General features: G+C 48.7%; 1 protein-coding gene across 1 annotated transcript in view; it reads right to left on the bottom strand.

Annotated features, from left to right (window-relative positions):
• ASXL3 (ASXL transcriptional regulator 3) overlaps positions 1 to 20,196 on the bottom strand; it is a 1,228,938-nt gene that overhangs the window by 142,745 nt on the left and 1,065,997 nt on the right. The window contains exon 10 of the mRNA XM_069620988.1: positions 13,502 to 13,607. Within this exon, the coding sequence (XP_069477089.1) occupies positions 13,502 to 13,607 (106 nt within the window). The remainder of the gene's footprint in view (positions 1 to 13,501; positions 13,608 to 20,196) is intronic.

Raw genomic sequence — 20,196 nt, 5'->3', positions numbered from 1 at the left:
TGAGGAAGTTTGTAAAATCATTACTAGCCTTAAACCCTCTCGCTGTCAAGGAGACATAGGCACGGCCTCCATCAAAGAATGCGTGGGCGAATTCACCCCCTTCATCACAACCTTAATCAATGCCTCCTTTGAAACTAATAATGTCCCTACCAACTTAAAAGACACCAGGGTCCTCCCACTTCTTAAGAAGCCTACCCTTCAGCCCGCCATACCCACAAACTACCACCCTATAACAACAGTGCCCTTAACTCCTTAAAATACTTAACCGTGTAGCCTATTTGCAAATTCAAAATCATCTTGAAACACACAACCTTTTAGGCCTACGTCAATCAGGCTTGCGACCAGCACATGGTACCGAGACAGCCTTACTTGACGTCAAAATACAAATGGATGAGATAAAAGACGATGGCAAATTAGCACTCCTCCTCTTGCTTAACCTCTCAGCTGCCTTTGATTTAGTGAACCACAAGATCTTATGCAACCACCTTGTCTCGGCAGCCCAATTCTCTACTAATGCCATTCACTGGATACAGTCCTTCCTCTCTAATAGAACTATGAGTGTCTTTTCAGCTACAGCAGCAGCGCTGCCAGCCCCAGTCACCTGTGGTGTACCGCAAGGTTCTGGCGTATCACTGACCCTATACAATACTTTTACAAAACCTTAATTCGACGTTCTTGACGACTTAGGTGTCACCTACACTAGCTATGGGGATGACGTCCAAATACTCATACCTATAACAGGTAATCATGACCAAGACACCAAGTCACTAAACAAAATTTACCAAACGATCTCAACACCAACTAAACAAACTAGACAACTATTCACTCCTTCACAATTGACAGCATTCCCATCAAAGTCTCTAAGGAAGTAAAAACCTTGGGAGTTTACCTCGAATCTGCCCTCCAACTAAATCGACAAGTTAACGCCAAAGCCTATGTGGCCGCTTACAATTTCTAATCTTATTAACGCATGCAGATCCTTCTTGTCATCAGACAGTTGCATCACGATAGCCAGAGCGCTTATCCTATCGAGATTAGATTACTGTATCAACAAACAAGCTAAAAAAACTGCAGGTGATCCAAAACAACGCCCTGAAAGCAGCACTCAATATCCCCAAAAACGCCCATTTCTCTGCGGAGAGACGCAAAGCCCACTGGCTGCCTGTACATGATCGAATCACATTAAAAATTCTCTCACTGACACAAATGTATCTCACCGTCAGCTCCCAAATACCTATCCAATAAATTCTCACAGCACAAATCCAACAGACCTACCCACACAGCGTACACAAACCTTCTCACCATTCCCAAATACAAACGTCAGAAAGCAGGGGGCAACAGCTTCCCAGTGGTAGCTGCTAAACATTGGAATGCGCTACCTCCAGCCCATCGATCTAAATCCTCATACTGGGCCTTCCGTAAGAGCCTGAAAACATGGCTCTTTTCACATGAGTAACTTCATCCACTCTAAGACTCATGTATCACCAACTCCTACCTACATTGACTATGCACCGATACTTCACACTTGCTTGGTAACTACCTATGAAAAATGACTTGCGTTCAATGATAAGTCAATTTAACATGACTAGAATGGTTGAATAATAGTTGTATCTTCAATTGCAAGACACATGCCTCGTGCGGATGACTGATGTACCACCTTTTTGCAACATCCATTGATTTGTACTAATACAACGCATGTAATGTCCACAAGAAATGTAGCAACCAGATGCCTTAGGGCTGGGTGCGCTCTATAAATGACAAACTAAATACATTGCTTGCTGTCTTGCTTGTATATATTTTTCGTTCAGCTGGTGTCTTTGGTTTACCAAGACTTTTCATGTGCTTCTCTGTTTCATTAATATTGTAGGTATGGCCCTCGGCCTGATGTATTTACTTGTGGTAAGGTTTCTTTAAGTTTGACCCCACATATACTTTCTGCCTTGTAGTATTCAAGTAAGCCTTCTGTAGTATTCGCAAAGTTACAATGTTCAAATTGCAGTTGGCGCTGTCGCCACGGTACTGAAGTCTCTGCTTCGGCGTCTCTCCCATGGCAGCCTCTTCTGCTCTGCCACGCCGGTATGTACTGTTCTTGAGCTCTTGAACAGGAGCCAATGTCCTCTCCTTTGCTGTCTCCCTGAACAATGCACTTGTTAGGTTTAAATGTCCCATGCACACATGCTTTAGAAAGACAACATGACTTATCCCCGGTAGCTGTCTCCTCCCATGTGATCCTCCCTCATGAAACCGCCCCCAGTGTCAGGATCAGATCGCGGCTGCATTCCTCTGGCCACATGGGAGGATGTCACTGCCGGGGAATCCGTGATGAACCCTGCGAGAAACTTGAAGGCGTCCTCACATCTAATCCCCTTGGAGCTTCGACGCATGTGGCCCGGGAAGGGTCATCGCTTTTGGATCCCAACTCTGGGGGTGGACGAGCCAGGGTGAATCACCTGGGTTAAGGGTCCTTGGGGATTGGAGATGGGATGTACTTAGGATGAGACGCAGTATTCCCCTTTATCCTTTCAGGAAGGAAACCCTATCCCAGAGGTGGTTATGGGATATTGTTCCCCATGTTCCCTTGTCAATGTTGCCCTTATTGAATACTGAATTGAATGAAACAGGCCAAGTTGCACTTATTGAACACTGAATTTAATGAAACCAGCAAAGTTGCATATATTGAATACCGAATGGAATGAAAAAAGCACCTACTGACTATCCAAGTGAAATGAAAGGCAAAGAACTAACTATTTGACTGAATAGTGAAGTGAACAACTGTGCCAAAACTAGAGAAATGAAGTGTTACTCACCGGAGTGACTAACATACTAGTCCATAGCTCACTTTCCTCCATACTGTATGGGCATCCCTCGCTAGGGACGGGAGCGGAACCTTTTCCCCCAGAATAATGACACTTTCCCTTTAAATTGATATGCACGCAGGGGTGCGGCCCTGGGAGCATGCGCTCACTTAACCCCGCCCTCCGGCGTCACACCTCAGTCCCCTTTGACATGTCGGCTGTATTAAACTGCTCAACTTATCTGTTCTTTATTAGGGGAAAGGATGGTTGGACGTATGGAGGAAAGGGGACTATGTACTGGGAGTACGTTAGGAACTTCGGTGAGTAACACTTAATAATCCTACGTCCCGTCCCCTTTCCTCCATCCTGTATGGGCGACTACCACTGATATAACCGCCCTGTGAAAGAGCTTGACACTCTTGGCAAACAGATTACGAAGGACAGCCGGGGCAAATGCCGCGGCAGCCTTGGCACAGGCATTCAGACAGTAATGCTGGCAGAAGGCGGGTGGGGTGGCCTATGTCACCGCCCTGCTAATCACCTGCCATGGTACGTGATGCTGGAAAGCGACAGCCGCCGTCTTGGCCCTGATGGCTTGAGCGTGCACGGCCCTTGGTGATTCTTTGTGCTGAGCCTTGTAGGCCTTCTGGATGACTGCAGTCATCCATCTAGCTATTGAAGCTTTGGATGCTTGCTGTCCCGGCCGTGAGCTGCCAAATGTGACAAATAAGGCATCCGTCTTGTGAAAGGCCTTGATCCTGTCAAGATTGAATTTCAGTGTTCTTCTGACATCCTAACATTGAAGAGCTTTCATGGTGTCTTCCTTGTGGTGTGGAAAGAAAGTGGGGAGCACAATTTCTTCGTAATTTGTGGAAGGAAGCGATCACCTTTGGGAGGAACCTGGGATAAGTGCGGAGTACAACCTTGTCCCGATGACAGTGTAGGGCTCGGAAGCCACCAGGGCCTGCAATTCGCTAACTAATCGAGATGAAGTAAGCCCGACTAGTAGCACTGTCTTGAGCGTGACCAATTTGATGTCCATTGTGGCCATGGGCTCGAAATGGTTGGGGCATGAGGGCGCCAAGTGCAACGTTAAGATCCCAGACTGGGTGCAGGGGACTGACAGGTGGGTGCAGCCTGGTTACACCACCAGATGTCTTTTCACTACTGGGTTGGCAGAAGAGAAATAATAAGTTACTCGCCGTAGTGACTAACATACTCTTAGTCCAAAGTCCCCTTCCCTCCATACTGTATGGGCGTCCCTTCCAAGGGACGGGAGACGGACCCTTTTTCATCAGAAAAAACCTTATTCCCATTTAAATTTAGAGGCGCACAGGGGCGCGGCCCAGGGAGCATGCTCTGCCCTGACTGTGCCCTCCGGCGCTACACCACAGTCACCATTGACGCGTCGACAATAGATTTAACATTGCCTAATGGCACCAGTATTATTAGGGGGGAGGTTGGTGGGACGTATGGAGGAAAGGGGCTATGGACTAAGAGCATGTTAGTCACTACGGTGAGTAACTTATAATTACTCTTACGTCCCGTCCCCTTTCCTCCATACTGTATGGGCATTTACAACCGATTGTAGCCCCAGGGTGGAGAAGAGACCCTCCTTAAGCAAATGGGTTCCTGAGAACCACTTGCCCGAAAATGGCATCAGATCTAGAGCCGGCATCCAAAGAGTAATGCTTGCAGAAAGCCGAGGGAGAGTCCCAAGTGGTCGCCCTGCTTATGACTTGCCAAGGGACATGGCGTTGGAATGCAATGGCCGTTGCCTTGGCCCAGACTGTGTGGGCATGCATGTTGGCCAGGAGCGGCTTGTGCTGACCCTCATACACTTCTTTTATGGCAGATACCATCCAGCGGGATATGGAAGCCTTAGAGGCCTGATAGCCTGGCCTCGAACCGCTGAATGTGACAAACAGGGCGTCCGACTTGTGGAAGCCCTTGGTCCTGTCCAAGTAGAATTATAGGGCACGTCTGACATCCAGGCAGTGCACCACCATCTGTGCTTCGTCCTTGGGATCGGGAAAGTACGTAAGAAGGACTATATCCTCGTTCAAGTGAAATGCAGATGGAACCTTGGGCAGAAATGCAGGATGCATCCGCAAGACTACCTTGTCCTTGCGGAAGGCGGTATATGGTTCAGAGGCGACCAGCGCCTGAATCTTGCTGACTCTGCGAGCCGAAGTAAGACCGACTAGTAAGGCCATCTTGATGGTGACCCGCCTGATGTTCACGGACGCCAATGGCTCGAAGGGTTTGTGCGCCAGCGCGCTCAAGACTATATTAAGGTCCCACACAGGGTGCGGTCTCTAGACGGGCGGGTATAGTCTAGTGAGACCCGTCAGATGTTTGATGATAGGGTTGGAGGAGGAAAAAATGCCTTCCTCCGAGTTCCTGTAAGCCCCAATGGCTGCAAGGTATGTATGGCAGGTTTCGACCTGTACTCCCAAATGAGCGAGGTGTGCCGAAAAGGAGAGCATGTCGTGCAAATTGCAGGCCAAGGGGTCAATTCCCTTGGAGTCTGCCCAGTGGCAGAACCTGGTCCATTTGCTCTTGCACTGGGCTCTGGTGGCTTTGCTCCTGGCGCCCTGTATGATCTATAGATTGACCTGTGAGAGGCTAAGGTGCCAAAGCGTTACCTGCTCAGGTACCATGCTGTGAGGGCTAGTTTCCCTGGCGCGAGGTGGATGATTCTGCCCCCCTGCTGTGCCAGATGATGTGCTGGGTCCGTTGGAAGGTGTATAGGTGGAAGCTCCAAGAGGCTGAGGAGAACCAATAACCATGGCCTGGCTGGCCATCATGGAGCTATCAGAATGATGATGAGTCGATGAGACTCCTGGATCTTGCAAATTACTCTGTATATCAGAGGAGTGGGCGGAAAGGCGTAGGCTTTCATGCCGGTCCACTGTAGGTGAAATGCGACGCCCAGCGAGCCGGGGCCCTGCCCTTGCCAGGATGCGAACTGGGGACACTTCTTGTTGTACCAGGTGGCAAAGAGATCCAAGTGGGGATGCCCCCACATGTTGAAGATCTCCTGAGTAACAAGGTCGTTTAGCTGCCACTCGTAATTGTCCGCTCCCAGCCTCCTGAGCCTGTCTGCCTCCAGGTAGGATTCCCCCTAGAGATGGACTGTGGAGAGGTAGATTTAGTTTTCCAAGGCCCATTCCAACATGCTGATCGCCAATCTACACAAAGGAGGGGATCTGGTGCCTCCCTGCTTGTTGACGTAGTCCATGCTGGTCGAGTTGTCTGTCTGGATGAGGACAACCTTGCCCTTGAGAAGTGGGAGGAATGCTCGGAGCGCTAGCCAGATGGCGTTCAGCACTAACCAATTGATGTGGTATTCCTGCTCTGGTCGCGTCTATGTGGACCGAGAGATCATCCAGTGGCTCCCCAGCCCTCGAGCACGGTGTCTGTGGAGATGAAGGGCCTGTGGGGAGGGCGGCCGAAAGGGCTTGCCGTCCCTGGACCACCAAGTTACGTCTAGGTGGAGAGATGGAGGAATGTTGATCATCTCGGATTGCGAGCCCCGTTCCCAATTCCATGAGGCCGCGAAGTGCAGCTGAATCCTTCTCGTCCTTAGTCTCGTGTGCGGCATGGCTAACAGGACTGCTGCTAGTAGACCCAGGAGATGTTGGTACCACCACGCCGAGGCCACGTCTCTGCTGAGGAAGTGGGCAGTGGCCCGCTTGATGGCCGAGATTTTGTCTTCCGACAGGAAAACCCTCTCGGAGCACATGTCCCAAATGAGTCCCAGGAATGTCAGAGTCTGCTTCGGGAGCAGCTGTGACTTCTTGAGGTTGTGCAAGAAGCCCAGGTTGTGCATTGTGTTCATAAGGGCATGGGACGAGTAGTGAACTGCCTCCGGAGATGTATCCCTGACGGTATGGGTAGACGTGGAGGGCCTGCGCTCTGGGGAGGGCCGCTACATCATTCATGAGCCGGGTAAAGACCCTGGGGAGCGAGTTGAGGCCAAACGGAAGGACCTTGTATTGGGAATGGTAGCCCATGATTCTGAACCATAGGAAAGAACGATGGGGCTGCCAAATTGGGACGTGTAGGTACGTGTCCTTCAGGTCAATGGAGCATGTCCAGTCTCCCTTGTCCAATGTCTCCGCTATAAAAGCTGGCGTAACCATCCTGAATTTTTGCAGGGATAAGGGGAAGTTGAGAGTGGATGGGTCCAGCACAACTCTCAGGCCTGCTGGTTCTTCTGAATGATGAAAATCCTGGAGTAGACGCCAAAGCCTCGCTGGGAGGCTGGAACTTCCTCCACTGGCTGGCTCTCTACAAGCGACCGGACCTCCGCCAAAATAGTTGCTGTCCCAACCTGTGGGAGTGGAGGGGAGGAGGAAGGAGAGGCGTGGATGAGTAGGCGGTACTCCGTGGATACTACGGAGAGGATCCAGGGGTCTGCGAAATTCTGGTGCCAGAAATGTGCATGAGAGCAAGCCTGCCCCCCACCGGAGACATGAGGACCTGAAGGGGCGTGTCATGCCTTCTTTCCCTCGGAGGCTGAGGAGGGAGACTGGAAAAGGCCCTAACTCCACCCCCCTTTTTGTTTTTTGCGCCGGCTCGGAGACGGCGACCGGTCTGGCTGCATGGATCTGCATTCGTGGAAGCCGCAGAGCCCTCCATATGTACGACCCTTCTCTGAGCGCTGCTGAGATTGGGTGTAAGTTTTGGGCATGGTCTTTGTGAGAATGGACAAGGACTTTGCCGTTTATGAGCTGTTCTTTTTGTCCAGCTCTTCGTCTATAGAGGAGTGGAAGAGGACCCCCCACAACTCCTGGTAGATCTAGGATGTGCTCCTGGACGTCCGGGTTGAAATTCATCGGCCGGAGCCAGGCCGTGCGCCTCATGTCTGTGGCAATGCAGATGGCACGGCCCGAGGTATCGATATGCGCTGTGGATTTCATGAGGTCGTGCGCCACAAGCTTGGCCTCTGCTTGCCGTGCCTTAAAGCGTGATTGGCATTGAGAGGGGAGTTCCGGAAGGAAGTCTGCAATTTCCCGCCATAACCGTTGGTTGGCGGCGGCCAGCATGGCATCTGCGTTGGCTTCATGCAGGTGCAAGGAGGCGTTGGAGTAGATCTTCTTGCTGTAAGCCCCGCCAAGATCATCTCCTCCTTGCCTAGGAGCGTCGCAGAGGAGACGACTGAGGCTTGGAGTATAGTGATGCCGCAGCGATCACCGAGGAGTGTGGATGAGGATGGGTCGAGAGCAAGAGTGTATCCCACTCCATCTGCCTGTACTTGGTGTCCAAGCGGCTGTTGACCGGCTGGAATGAGTGGGGCTTGAGCCAACCCTTCTTGGCCACGGAGACTACATTGGTTTGCAGTGGAATCCCCGAGTTGGCAGAGGGGCATCTTTTGAGGACTTCGGCCGGAACCCCCTCTGCCGGTTGTTCGACCTCAGGCTGAACGAGGCCCATGTACTTCGCCAAGCCAGCAAGACATTCATGGAAGGCCCTACCTAGCTGAGGATGGCATGTCCGGATCCTCCTCCTCATCCGTGTCTTGCGGATCCGGAGTATCTTGTGGAGGAGGAGGGGTAGATGGAGCCGGAGGCTGGGGTACAGAGACCGGTGGCGGGGGTTGCAGAGTTGGCTGTGGAGCCGGAGGAGGCGGCTGCACAAGGGTCAGCAAGCCCGATGGAGGCGTCCCTGGTGCCGTTAGCATGGCAGGGAGGACTTCCCTGACTGCATCCTTGATGACAGCCCCCATCTGCGGAGACCTCATGAGGCTGAGCACCTCCTCACTGGCCGAAGAGGTGGTAGGGGGTAATGACAGGGTAGCAGGGGGACAGCTGGAGCCGCTGCCTACCCAGCCCATATGGACACATTGGAAGCATATGAAGGGTAGAGTGTAGGCCATGTATCTGGTTGCGACCACTCCCAACTTGACACTTGTCCCTCACCGAACTCGCGGAATGGTGTTGGATGGGTGTTCCTGTTTGGCGCGGCGGCCAATTTGTCGAGCTGCCTGCCACATGCCTGCGACGTGATGCGCAGCCCGCTGGGTCTGGCCTCGTCCAAGACACTCGCGTGTGGATCACTGGGCCTACCCTGCTCCTCGGGTCTCAGCCCAGTAGTTGCGACACCCTCAACCCAGGGGTCGGTAGAGCTACGTATAAGCGCCCCCTCAGACATATTGCCGGTATTAGGGCGTAGCCCCTCAGACGTATAGCCGGTGTTAGGGCATAGCCCCTCCGCCATCGCGCCTGTAAAAGGGCGGAGCCCCTCGGGTGTAAGCCTGGTACAAGAACCTTCCGGTCCCTCGACACTGCGTCCGGGAACATCCGAGGACCCCTCGACCCGAGGGCCGGTAGCTGTAGCAGCCTCGTTGCATGTGCCGGTGGAAGGACCTTGCCGGTCCCCCCCGGCGCGTGAGAGTCCCTGGGAAAGAGTCTCCCTTGAGGGGTGCACTGGAAAATATAGGCCCTACCTTGGACTTGGGACAATGCTTCACAAAGTCCTTGAGGTCCTCTGGCGCGGCTTCTGGAAGAGCTCCCTCCATCTGGCTAGTCTGTTCTTCAGAGCCTTCAAGGACAGCGAGTCACACGCCGGACATGATTGCCAACCGTGGTCTGGGCCAAGGCAATGTAGGCAGAGGGCATGGGGTCTGAATTTGGGAAGAGCCTGTTGCGGGATTGACACCGGCTGAACCCTGTAGAAGTCGACATGCGCTGGGGAGGAGCATGACGCCTGAGGACCGAGTACCTGAATGATAGAAAAGACAAAAAACACAAAGAGGAAGTATCGACGCATGGAATTAAATGGCCGAAGCCAAACCCAGGAGTGCTGGTGAATTCGGCCCATTCCAGTCGACGCAGAAAAGGGGACGGAGGTGTGGCGCCGGAGGGGAGAGTCAGGGCAGCGCATGCTCCCTGGGCAGCGCATGCTCCCTGGGCCACGCCCCCCCGTGCCTCTAAATTTAAAGGGGAAGAAGGTTTTTCTGGTGAAAAAGGTTCCGTCACCCGTCCCTTGGAAGATACGCCCATACAGTATGGAGGAAAGGGGACGGGACGAAAGAGTAGGAGATATTACCCTAGGGGTTCTTTACTGATGCCCTGAAGAAGGCAGTCCTTGAACCAGAAAGCCGCCAAAACGTGATCTACTCTGGGGAAATTACATCCACACCCGACCCACCCCAGCCAATCTTGTAAAACAAGCTTTTCAAGTTACCATTTAGTGTTTTCTTTCTCTGTTCTACTCTGTCCAAAACCTTAGAGGTTTGTTTACAAACTGATCTGCATGTCTCTTGAAATATTGGTACATGTATGAATGAATTTGTTTACTTTCTGGAAAATATGGTTTACTTTCTTCACATGGTGTAAATATAAACCATGATATGCCAATTAATTTACTTCAAGAAACAATAACCACAGATCTAAAATTAAAAAGAATGTTACATTTTTCTTATGTGTACAGTGTTTTCACATACGATGATGGTAAGTGGGACAATGAATGCAAAATCCCCAACCTAAGTGACTATGATATAAAACTATGATCAATTAATCTTTCTAATTTACCAGTGGTAGGCTCCCCCTGTGTTCTTTTGCTAGCAGATTTTGCCCCATCTACCACTTGACGTCTAGGGCTCCCCACATAGGTTTCATAGCTGGCATAAAGCAACTGGGTGATAAGATATATAGTCAAGGAGCATGGGATCATTTTATGGGTTGAGCACCAGTTGCACAGATGTATGCAACCAACAAGTTACAGAACTAAGTTTGCCATCAAAAGCATTTGGACGTGTGATCAAGTGCATTTTCAAAAGTGTTCACTCGTCAATATGATGCATCCTCCCCACCAAAATGAAACATAGTTGGCACTATGAGATTTGGATACACTAACCTAAACTTTACCGTAGAGCATGGATATGATGCAGTGTTTTACGGTATCCATATTGTAATTATGCATCAAGTAACAACTTACACTTTTAGGAATGGAATTGCATGACTCAAGTTAACACATACTGTTCTTTGCAAGACAGATTATAGTTAGCTTAACAAAATTAACATCCTGATTACTTCTGGTTTGCAATTATTTGTAAAAGTAATTTCTTGCCTAGCATTCCCACACAGGCCTTTGGCACTTAATTGGAGGAGAGACTTACTGCTGCACACTCTCTCCATTAGCCCCTTTGAATGGTATGCAGTGTTGATAATAGAAAGAAAATGACAAACATTTTAAATGACACCTGAATAATGACACAAAGTCAAATTTGTCAGTTAAAGTATAGATCGAGATGGGTTAAGGGATCAAAAAGGGGTGGGTGTAGCTGGGGGAGGATAAAAAGGCTGTAGAAACAGAGGGCTTGGGGGGAGCCCCACCCCCAAATAAAATACAAGTGTTGTTTAAAATGTATGTCGTTATTTGGGATGCCGTTATAAAACACATGGAACCCTTTGAACCTGCAATGAAGAGAGGGTGACAAGATCCTCTAGGGCAAGAGAGAACCACAGGGCAAGCTGTTCTTTCATTGAATAGGTCAACTTAAATAGCTAGCTTTGCTACACAAGTGTCCATTTGAATAGCAAACCTACAGAATTGCATAGCAAATTGATATGCTATGCGGCTTATTTTATGCCTTGCAAAATGCCACAGCAATTACTGTGCTTTTGTTTCTTTCCAAAAATTCTTTATCTGCACTAGCTTCACCCCCAAAGTCCATGTCAGGGATTTCCATTAACCTTATGCAGCTGGGACTCATCTGGAATTTCTCTGCCTTGCTGACCATTCTGCCTTGTGCTATGCCTATGACTCTTCCCTGTCCGTGTTGCCGTGCTCTTACTTACACAGCCCTGCCGATTCAGTCCCACCCTACCCTCGCCCCTGTTTGCTGCAAGTGCGATTTCTCCTTTCCTTTGTGCTGTGTCCCTCCGGTTTTTAGTCCCCAGTTTCCTGTGCTAAATTCTTGGAGTGCTCAGCCCTGCTTATTGTATTGTAGCCCTTTTAGCTGCTGTTACGTGTGCTGTTTCCTTTCAGGCTACCCTGCCCTTCTCTTTCAGGTCTATTTAGTTTCAAACTTTAACCTGTTTAGTCAGACACTGTTTCTCTTGATAACGTTTGTACCTTATCCCTTAGTTCTAGTCCTGTGCCCCACAGCCTTGCCATCTATTGCTTGTGTGTTTCCTGTCCAGTTTTCCAGCAAGCTTCAGTTACTTAGATTCATTACTTTGAACAGTTACCTTGTACTAGTACCTTGCTCAATTAGATTGTATCAGGATCTTTCTTCAGTTACCTTGTACCAGTACCTCGCTATAGTTAACTAGTTTCAGTCCTTTGCCAAGGCTAATTATAGTAACTTGCTAAATGTGTTTGTATTCCTAGTCCCTGCGCTCCTGTTCTGAAGTCTCCTTTCCTTTATGGCCTCTTAGTGTCTGGTAAGTTTTCAATAGTGTATTCACCTGTGCCTCTGTGTATTCCTTTGTGCAAAGATTGGCTACTATACCTTAGGCAGTATCCACTACCCCTTTGGCTCATCTTACTTTTAGTCTACTCGATAGTGCATTTCATGTAACAGTTTTTACCACTGTATGTTTCTGTTGGAACCACTTAGGATTGTCTTGCGTAAATACACTCCTTGTTTGTACCTGAGGGTCCAGACACAGAAGCCACTTTTGCTACCCTCTCTGATAGGCTTGCATGATGAGCATCTGTTGCAGTAACATCTACAGAGGCATTGAGCTTCCCTTATATCTGTAGGCAGTCAACTCCGACACGTGTCCACCTCTAGTACAATTCCACATTGATCGTTCAGAATATGGTCCCTCCTAATTGTTAACCATTGCGGGCTGCCTTTTCTTCTGGTTTAGTTTTTCTTATTTACCTTGTCTGATGTTCCTTTTTGTCTCCCACCTGATGTATGTGCTTGCCTGACCCTTACATTAGCTTAGCAGTTGCCAAACCTAGTCAGTAGGGCCTTGGGCACCTCCTGATAACCTGTCCGAGCAGGTCGCGTCTCTGCATCTCTGATCAAGGATCATCTCCAAAGCGCAGTCCTTATCTTCAGATTGCGGGTCCCTACGGGCATGGGGACACCAAACTTCCTGTGTTCGGGTGAGTATATATATTTACACCATCAATACGTCCACAATTGCTGGAGAGGGACTCTGGACGACACGTGGAGAACAATCAAAACCACTCAGCCTGCCATCTTGGTCATGCTCCTGCTTTTAACCCATTTGAAATGAAGATGCAATCTATACATGGCTTTGGACCACCTTTTGTATTCAATCACTCTATGGGCTTGCTTTTGAAAGCATCAGCTATGTGATTATCATTTATAATTTTATTTTTATAAAAACAGTGTTTCTACTGCCATTTATGTTCTTTGATTTGTTAGTATCATAATACTATAATTCCCTGTAAGCAATCAACAATCCATGGTGAATAACTAGTTTCTGAATCTTAAAAACAATTCAAATCTGATTTGTGAAGTTTTGTCCAGGGACCGCAACTCCTCTGTAATGGAAGGGGAATGGGGGTGGAGGGAGAAAACTATCATTTCACATAGGGAAGTGTTGGAGGCGTAGTGCCCAAAATGGGCTTAAGAGACTGATCCCATACTTGGACTACTGCAGCACGTGTAATGTACTCTTATCCTTTCCCAAAATTAAGGAAATATAAAAGAAACGTGTTTGAGATATTCTAAGCAATCATAAAATACTGCAAATCTAAAAAATACTTACTTTTCGCCATAAAATCTTTCAAAGAAAGTAGCTTTCCAGGGTTCAGTTTTCTTTTCTCTTTCAATTTCTAGCCTGATTCGCAACTGCATTTCTGGAGTAAATTCCCCTAAAAATTAAAGACATTTTCAACTGCAATTTAAAACATATTTTAAGTTTTGTTTACCTGACAATGAAACATGCAGGCCCAACAATTAACATGGCTTCAAATCTTCACATATGAAACTAATGTACAGTATACCCCCCCCCCTCAACAACAACCCCCCTCCCCCTGCTGCAACAGGGCTTTACCTACTTGTGACCCCTGGACCAAGTTATGAAACAAACAGCTCTGCAGGTACTTCCATATAAATACATATGGAACCAGCACCCTGCTCTGGCTGGGGATGGAATTCAGCAACAAGAAAATACGACGAACATTACAAACTGCTCCAATGCCTACTTCCAGATCGTCATTTTGAGAATCTAAAATTCGATAGAGGAACAGTTTCATTGGCATGGCTTTTGTTTTGCTATTCTTTATGTTAAAGAGACAATTTCCATGTAGCAGTCAGGAGGAGCGATATTGATGCCCAGATCGTTTAGTTCAAAACTTTGCTCAGGATTATTTATGGAGGACCAAATGAAAGGTAATGGGGAACTTTCCAATTAGAAGAAAACTAAATTAGGGCAAAACTGTCAGGAAGGGCTTCTCCTTGTAAGTCTCTTTCCCAGCTACTGTGGGTGCTAGACGCCCCCGGTTCTGACATCCAGGTCCCAATCTGTATAGCATCCTGGAGGTCGTGTCCCTTCCCCCTGCTACGGCGTTCCTGAATCAAGGGACTCCCTGACCCTCTTATCTGGCATAGTACAGTTCCCAAAATAAATCCAAAGTAGTAGGAGTCATCATTGGCAGGCAGGGAGAAAGAGAGGGACGCCAGGAAAACCTGGGACACCTTACCTTGTCCTCCACTATATACTGAATGTACGCTCTTTAATCACAGCTCGGTCCTCCTCCCACCATCTGGGCCTACCTAGGGTTAACAGAGTATGACGGACCCTGACTAATTCTGACTAGGCCCATGATTATCTATCTAGTTCCTGTACCTAGATCATCTTTGCTGTCCCCTCACCACATTCATAGTACACTCCTCCAATATCACAAACACTTTGGTCTCGGTCCTGGACTCTGGTGTGGTCTCCTTCCTCCTCTTCACTCTTGCTGTGACCAACTCCTTCCTCACCGCTTCTGGTTTCACCTCTTCCCTTTTCTCTGTTCTGCCATCCTTCAACTAGAATTGCCTCCTCTGAATTCTACGCACCACCACTTATTACCACCTCATCCAGTTCTTCAGATGTGTCCTCCTTCCACTGACTTCTATCAACCACCCATTACCACCTCCTCCCCAGATGTAGCCTCCAACTGACATCTACTGACCACATTTTACTACCTCCTTCAGTTCTCTACCTTCTCCAACTTCAACCAACCCTCCAGCAACTTCTGCCAACTACCTTCTATTATACCCCCTTTAGCTCTCACCAACTCCTCCTGCTCTCCACTGCTACCACCTCCCCAGACTCCACAATCCTGCAGCCTCCTTTGTCCCAACGCCTTGCTGCAACCTACATCACAGTTCTGGGTTGGCTGGATTTTATATCAAGACTTACCCTCACCCTCTGTGGGTCTAGGATTGAGGGTCTGTAGATACCTGGAAGAACCTATGGGAGAACAATCCATGTAGGAACATTACTGGTATGTAATTTCTTCTTCAATGGATTGCATTCTCCCACAGATTCTTTATCTTGATAGACTCCCAAAGCAATAGGCAGAAGGAGGGTTGGAAGGCACACCTAAAAGCTACGCAGGACCGCTCTACCAAAGCCAGAGTTTGTCCCACGGGCCAAGTCCAAGCTGTAATGCTTGGCAAACATTTGTAGAGATGACCAGGCTGCCATGTGACAAATGTCTCTAACTGGCACTCCCCTCTGAAGAGCTGAGGAGGTTGCAACCCCTCTGGTAGAGTGGCCGCAGGCTCTGCTAGCACCTTCTTACCCGCAGTCTGGCAGGATTCAGAAATGCAGAACACTATCCGGAGAGCTATTTTGCTTAGTAACTGCTCGCCCCAACCTGGATTGTGAAAATGCAACAAACAACTGGTCGTGCTTTCTGAAAGAGCTTGTTCTAGCCATGTAAAAACTCCTTCTTGGGATCCAATCCGTGGAGCCCCGCCTTGTCCTTTGAAGGATTGAGTGGAGGGTAAAATGTTGGTAGGTCAATGCCGTGACCCAGATGAAATTCTGACACCACATTTGGCAAAAACATAAGGTGCACCTCAAGGGAGACCTTTTCTTTAAAAAACATCAGGAAAGGGGCTTCACTAGAGAGTGTCTGCAACTTACTGAACCTTCTAGCAGACTTGACTGGCACCAAAAATGCAGTCTTCAATGTGACGAGTCTGATGGGAGCTTAATGCCAAGGCTAAAACTGAGCTACCATCAGAAAGGTGAGAACCAAGCTCAGATCCCAATCATAGACCACAAAAGGCCAAGGAGAAAATAATTAACCAGGCCCTTCAAAAACTGGGTGACCACAGGGATGGTAAAAAAAGGAACCTTGTTCTGGTGTATTTTAAACTGGGAGAGAGCCGTCAGATACCCCTTCACTGTGCCCAATTGCTGGCCCAATTTGGGTAGGGCCAAAAAACTCCATCACAGAGACGGTGAGACATGACATGGGGTCCACTCCCTTCGGTTTGCACCAAGTCACAAACCTTCTCAATCTGTACAAGTATGGGGACCTAGTGGATGGTCTATGTGCAGCCAACAGCACCTATAGGTCGAAGTCCCAGCCTCCGTACCTCAGCCTATCAAGAGTCAAGCATGCAGGTTGAGAGAAACCGGGTTCGGGTGAAGCACTTTGCCTCTAGATGATGACAACAGGTCCGCCTTCCGAGGAGGCCAGAGAGGTGGGCATACGGCCTGTTCCAGGAAATCCAGGTACCAGATCCTCCTCGCCCAGTCCGGGGCGATCAGGATCAGGGGGACCCTGAAACTCTGTAACCTCCTGAGAACCCAACGGATGACCGCTATCAGCAGGAAGGCATAATGGAGGGCGAAGACCCACTCCACTAAAATGCATCCCCCAATGCCCATCTCAGAGGAAATTCTCTCAAGCAAAACTGCTTGCTCTTCATGTTGTACACCTTCGCAAACATATCCACCATCGGGATGCCCCACTGATAAAAGAATGCTGATGTGACCGCCGAACATGGCTCCCACTCATGGGAGTCCAAGCTCTACCTGCTCGGTGCATCGGCCAACCCATTATCCACCCCTGCCAGATGAGCTGAAGTCAGCGCTCTCCTCAGGTTGCAGACGTCAAGACTTGACCCGTCGTGTAGGAGAAGAATTCTTCCCACCAATGTACCCCTCTGGTTGTACAGTCTGACAAACAGAGGAGTTAATTAGTTGGAAGACAGGAAGAGGCACGAGACCCTGCTGGCTACAAAGGAAAACAAGAGTAATCAAGAAACAGCTGAATATCACCGTAGTCTCTTATTCTCACAGGATTCTACGGGACTGACCTGTGTGTACCACATGGTAATGATGGAAAATAGCAGATCAGTTCACAGTGGGTGATGATATAGACCACTGGCGGGGTGGCTCTGTAACGAGAGACCCAAACAGGTGAGTATAATGAAGGCAGGAATACTAATAGACCTTATTATGTGAGAACATCTATTAACAGGACTTGCAGAAGAACTATATGATAATGTCCTAACCGTGTAACAGTGCTGTCAGTTCGATATCCAGGAATTAGGTGTTCATGAAGGTATCAAGGTCCGTAGGATCAGTTGCAGTAGTTCGGAAATGCAAACCCTATACCGACGGCAAGAGTACGCTTGGGGAAGAAGTACACACCGGCAATCTCTAGTCTGTGTACTTAACCCACAAGAAAGTCAGGGAAAACAAAGCTGCAAGGGAAATTCAAAAGCAATCCTTAGGCGGTCCGTTTTATGAAGTATGCGGGCGGTGAAGTACAGAAGGTGAAGAGTAGGCAATCCATGGACAATCCGGTTCGTAACAAGGTGGCGGTCTGAGTCCAAAAAGGGGCAGGCACAAGAGAAGTTGAAGAGTGTTCTTTATAATCGTTACCGTAGATTCAAATGAGCAAAAAGGGCACGGCAAGGCAAAGACAAGGAAGCAAAACATAGTCGGTACACAAACAAGAGTTACTCAGGAGACTAAGCAAAGCCACTGATTCAAATTCAGAAGTGCCGGTTTGCTAACAGGGAGGCGCTTAAGTTGATATTGTCACGTGACTTTGGAGTGCATCTCTCCGCACGGTAGGCAGCTTTCTGCGAAAGTGCAGAGGACGCCAGCATTGCCATGGCAACTTCCAGGCCCCACAAATAGAGTTCTGAATACTCCTGGTGATCTCTAATTTCTGCGATGATGAAACTCTCGAAGAGTTGGGCGAAGCCGTAAACGGAGCCCGGGATGATGATGTGAATAAAAGACCTTGCCGGCTGTATAACAAAGGTCTGTAAAAACCCACCTTGGTTACCGTGCAACACCCGTAATGAGGCGGAATGCTGACATGCAGAAGCTGAGATTTTGTTCTCCAACATGCACAGCCATACATGCAATTCCTCCGTGCACATGGGCAGTAATCTCACACTTCTTTTGCACCCAGAAAGGTTCTCCCTCCAACATGTTTGTCCTGTCTTTCCACCAGGCTAGGTTGTACGCCACAGATCTTGACACCTGGAGCACAACCGACATCTCGCTGAAATACTGCGACCACTGGCTCCTGAAAAGCCACTAAAAGGATCTCATCCAGAGTCTCGCCTGAAGCACCAGGTAAATACACAAGGCCTAGGAAGTGCAGGAAAGCTGACAGAGAAGACTGCTGGAGTTCTGGCAGAGAATGACCACGTGTGCCATGCTGGTGACACTCAGAGCAAAAGCCTTCCCTTTCTCGATGTCTAAGACTGCTCTGATGAACAGGAGCTTTTGTGCTGGTGAGTTCTGAGATTTCTTTAAGTTCAAGGAGAAATCCAAATCATTTAGTAGTGAACAGATATCTTCAAGATGACTCAAAACCTGCTCCAGCAGCCATGCTCGGGTCAGCCAATCGTCCAAGTATGGAGTACAAAGAGGCTGGCTCTCCTGAGGTGGGCCGCTACAACTGCCATCAGCTTGGTAAAGACCCTGGGGGAGGCGTTCAAGCCAAAAGGGAGCACTGAGAATTGATAATGCACCTTCCTCATCAACAATTGACTGCAACGAGTCCAAGAACACAGATCGAGTGTCCGGCACAAAATTTAGAACTTGGGTGCGGTTGGAACCGTATCGACCTGCAGCATCGAGGCCGGAGCTGTACTAGCTGAGGCCTCCTCAAAAACTTTGAGCAATTTGGTTTTTAAGTCCTCCCACTCCTCCCTAGATGCACCCTGCGCAGGGTACGACTTACACCTTTCGCCCAACAAGTCGGAATTGCGTCTGCTTTTTTTTCTAGTGCGACGATGAGTGGTGAGATTCGCTACAGGAGTGTGAACACTTTTTAGATTCCTGACCCCTCGGTATTGTGCTGCGATGACCATGGAAGGGCAAAGTGATTTTGCCGGGGTTCTAGATGGCAGTCTGCTGAGGGTCCCTCAAGAGCCTCTCGGTTCATTGCCAGCCACGGGCCAATTCTTCTCAAAACAAAAACAAGCTTGTTCCAAATTGCATGCTGAAAAAAGGGAATGAGGTATGGGGGAGTAGTGCATCCTTTTATACAATGCAACATCTGTTGGCAAGGAATGGCGTGGCCGTATACGAGGGAGTCCAATAAGATATCGAGCCGCACTAAGCCCCACGTCGAAATAATTACTGAGCACCTGACGCTGGATAACTACTATCGGGATGAGGCATCTGTGGGAGAATGCAATCCACTGAACAAGTTATTTTATTGACATGGCAAGTAAGACAAATATTGGCAATATTTGGGAAACACAAGATGTTACATGCTCTTCAGTAATTAATTCTAAACCATCTAGTCATCACCTCCTTTGCTTTGAATTCTAGCATTAAGCATCTCAGGAAACTATAGTGTCTCCCACTGATGAGCTTTCACTCACAGGGACAACACGCAAAGGAATTAATGGCCAGGAGGCTGGCCGTAAAAAAACGTCATACACTCTGATCTGCCCACAAATAATGTGTATTGAGCATCTTTCGAGCTGGAAACCAGGCTAACCAGTTTAAACCACATGGTGCATAGTTTGCCTCAGTGAGCACATGTCAGCACAAAATCCATTTTGAGCCTGCATTGTGGTCCCTCACAAGGCAAAGCCACTGAACAAAATGGCTAGGAACAGGACTTTCTCAGGTATTATTGAGACGATGCAACCTGACCCCGCATGACCGCCCCCTGTATGCAAGGGTAGCTTACAAAAGCTGCCTCTCTGACCACACCCTTCATAGCAATCACTCATTGGTATCTCGGCCGCCTGCCATGATTTCAGAGAAAGACTTGGTCGGCCCACAGTTTCTCCCCACGAATACTCCTCTTTTTGCCTTCAGCCCAGTTCAACTCATTGCATGAGAGTTCCTGTCTGCCAGTCCAGTGTTTCTTTAACCGGTGTGATTAAACTGTCAGACGGTCCCCCTTCGTGAGTTAGTGGTCTGCAAGGGGCCTATACACCCGGGGCAGAGTGCTACACAAGTACAAG

This window comes from Ambystoma mexicanum, chromosome 5q (assembly GCF_040938575.1).
Source record: "Ambystoma mexicanum isolate Mex_15411 chromosome 5q, UKY_AmexF1_1, whole genome shotgun sequence".
NCBI lineage: Eukaryota > Metazoa > Chordata > Amphibia > Caudata > Ambystomatidae > Ambystoma > Ambystoma mexicanum.
The sequence above is the reverse complement of the archived record's forward strand: the minus strand, read 5'-3'. Positions and strand labels throughout refer to the sequence as shown.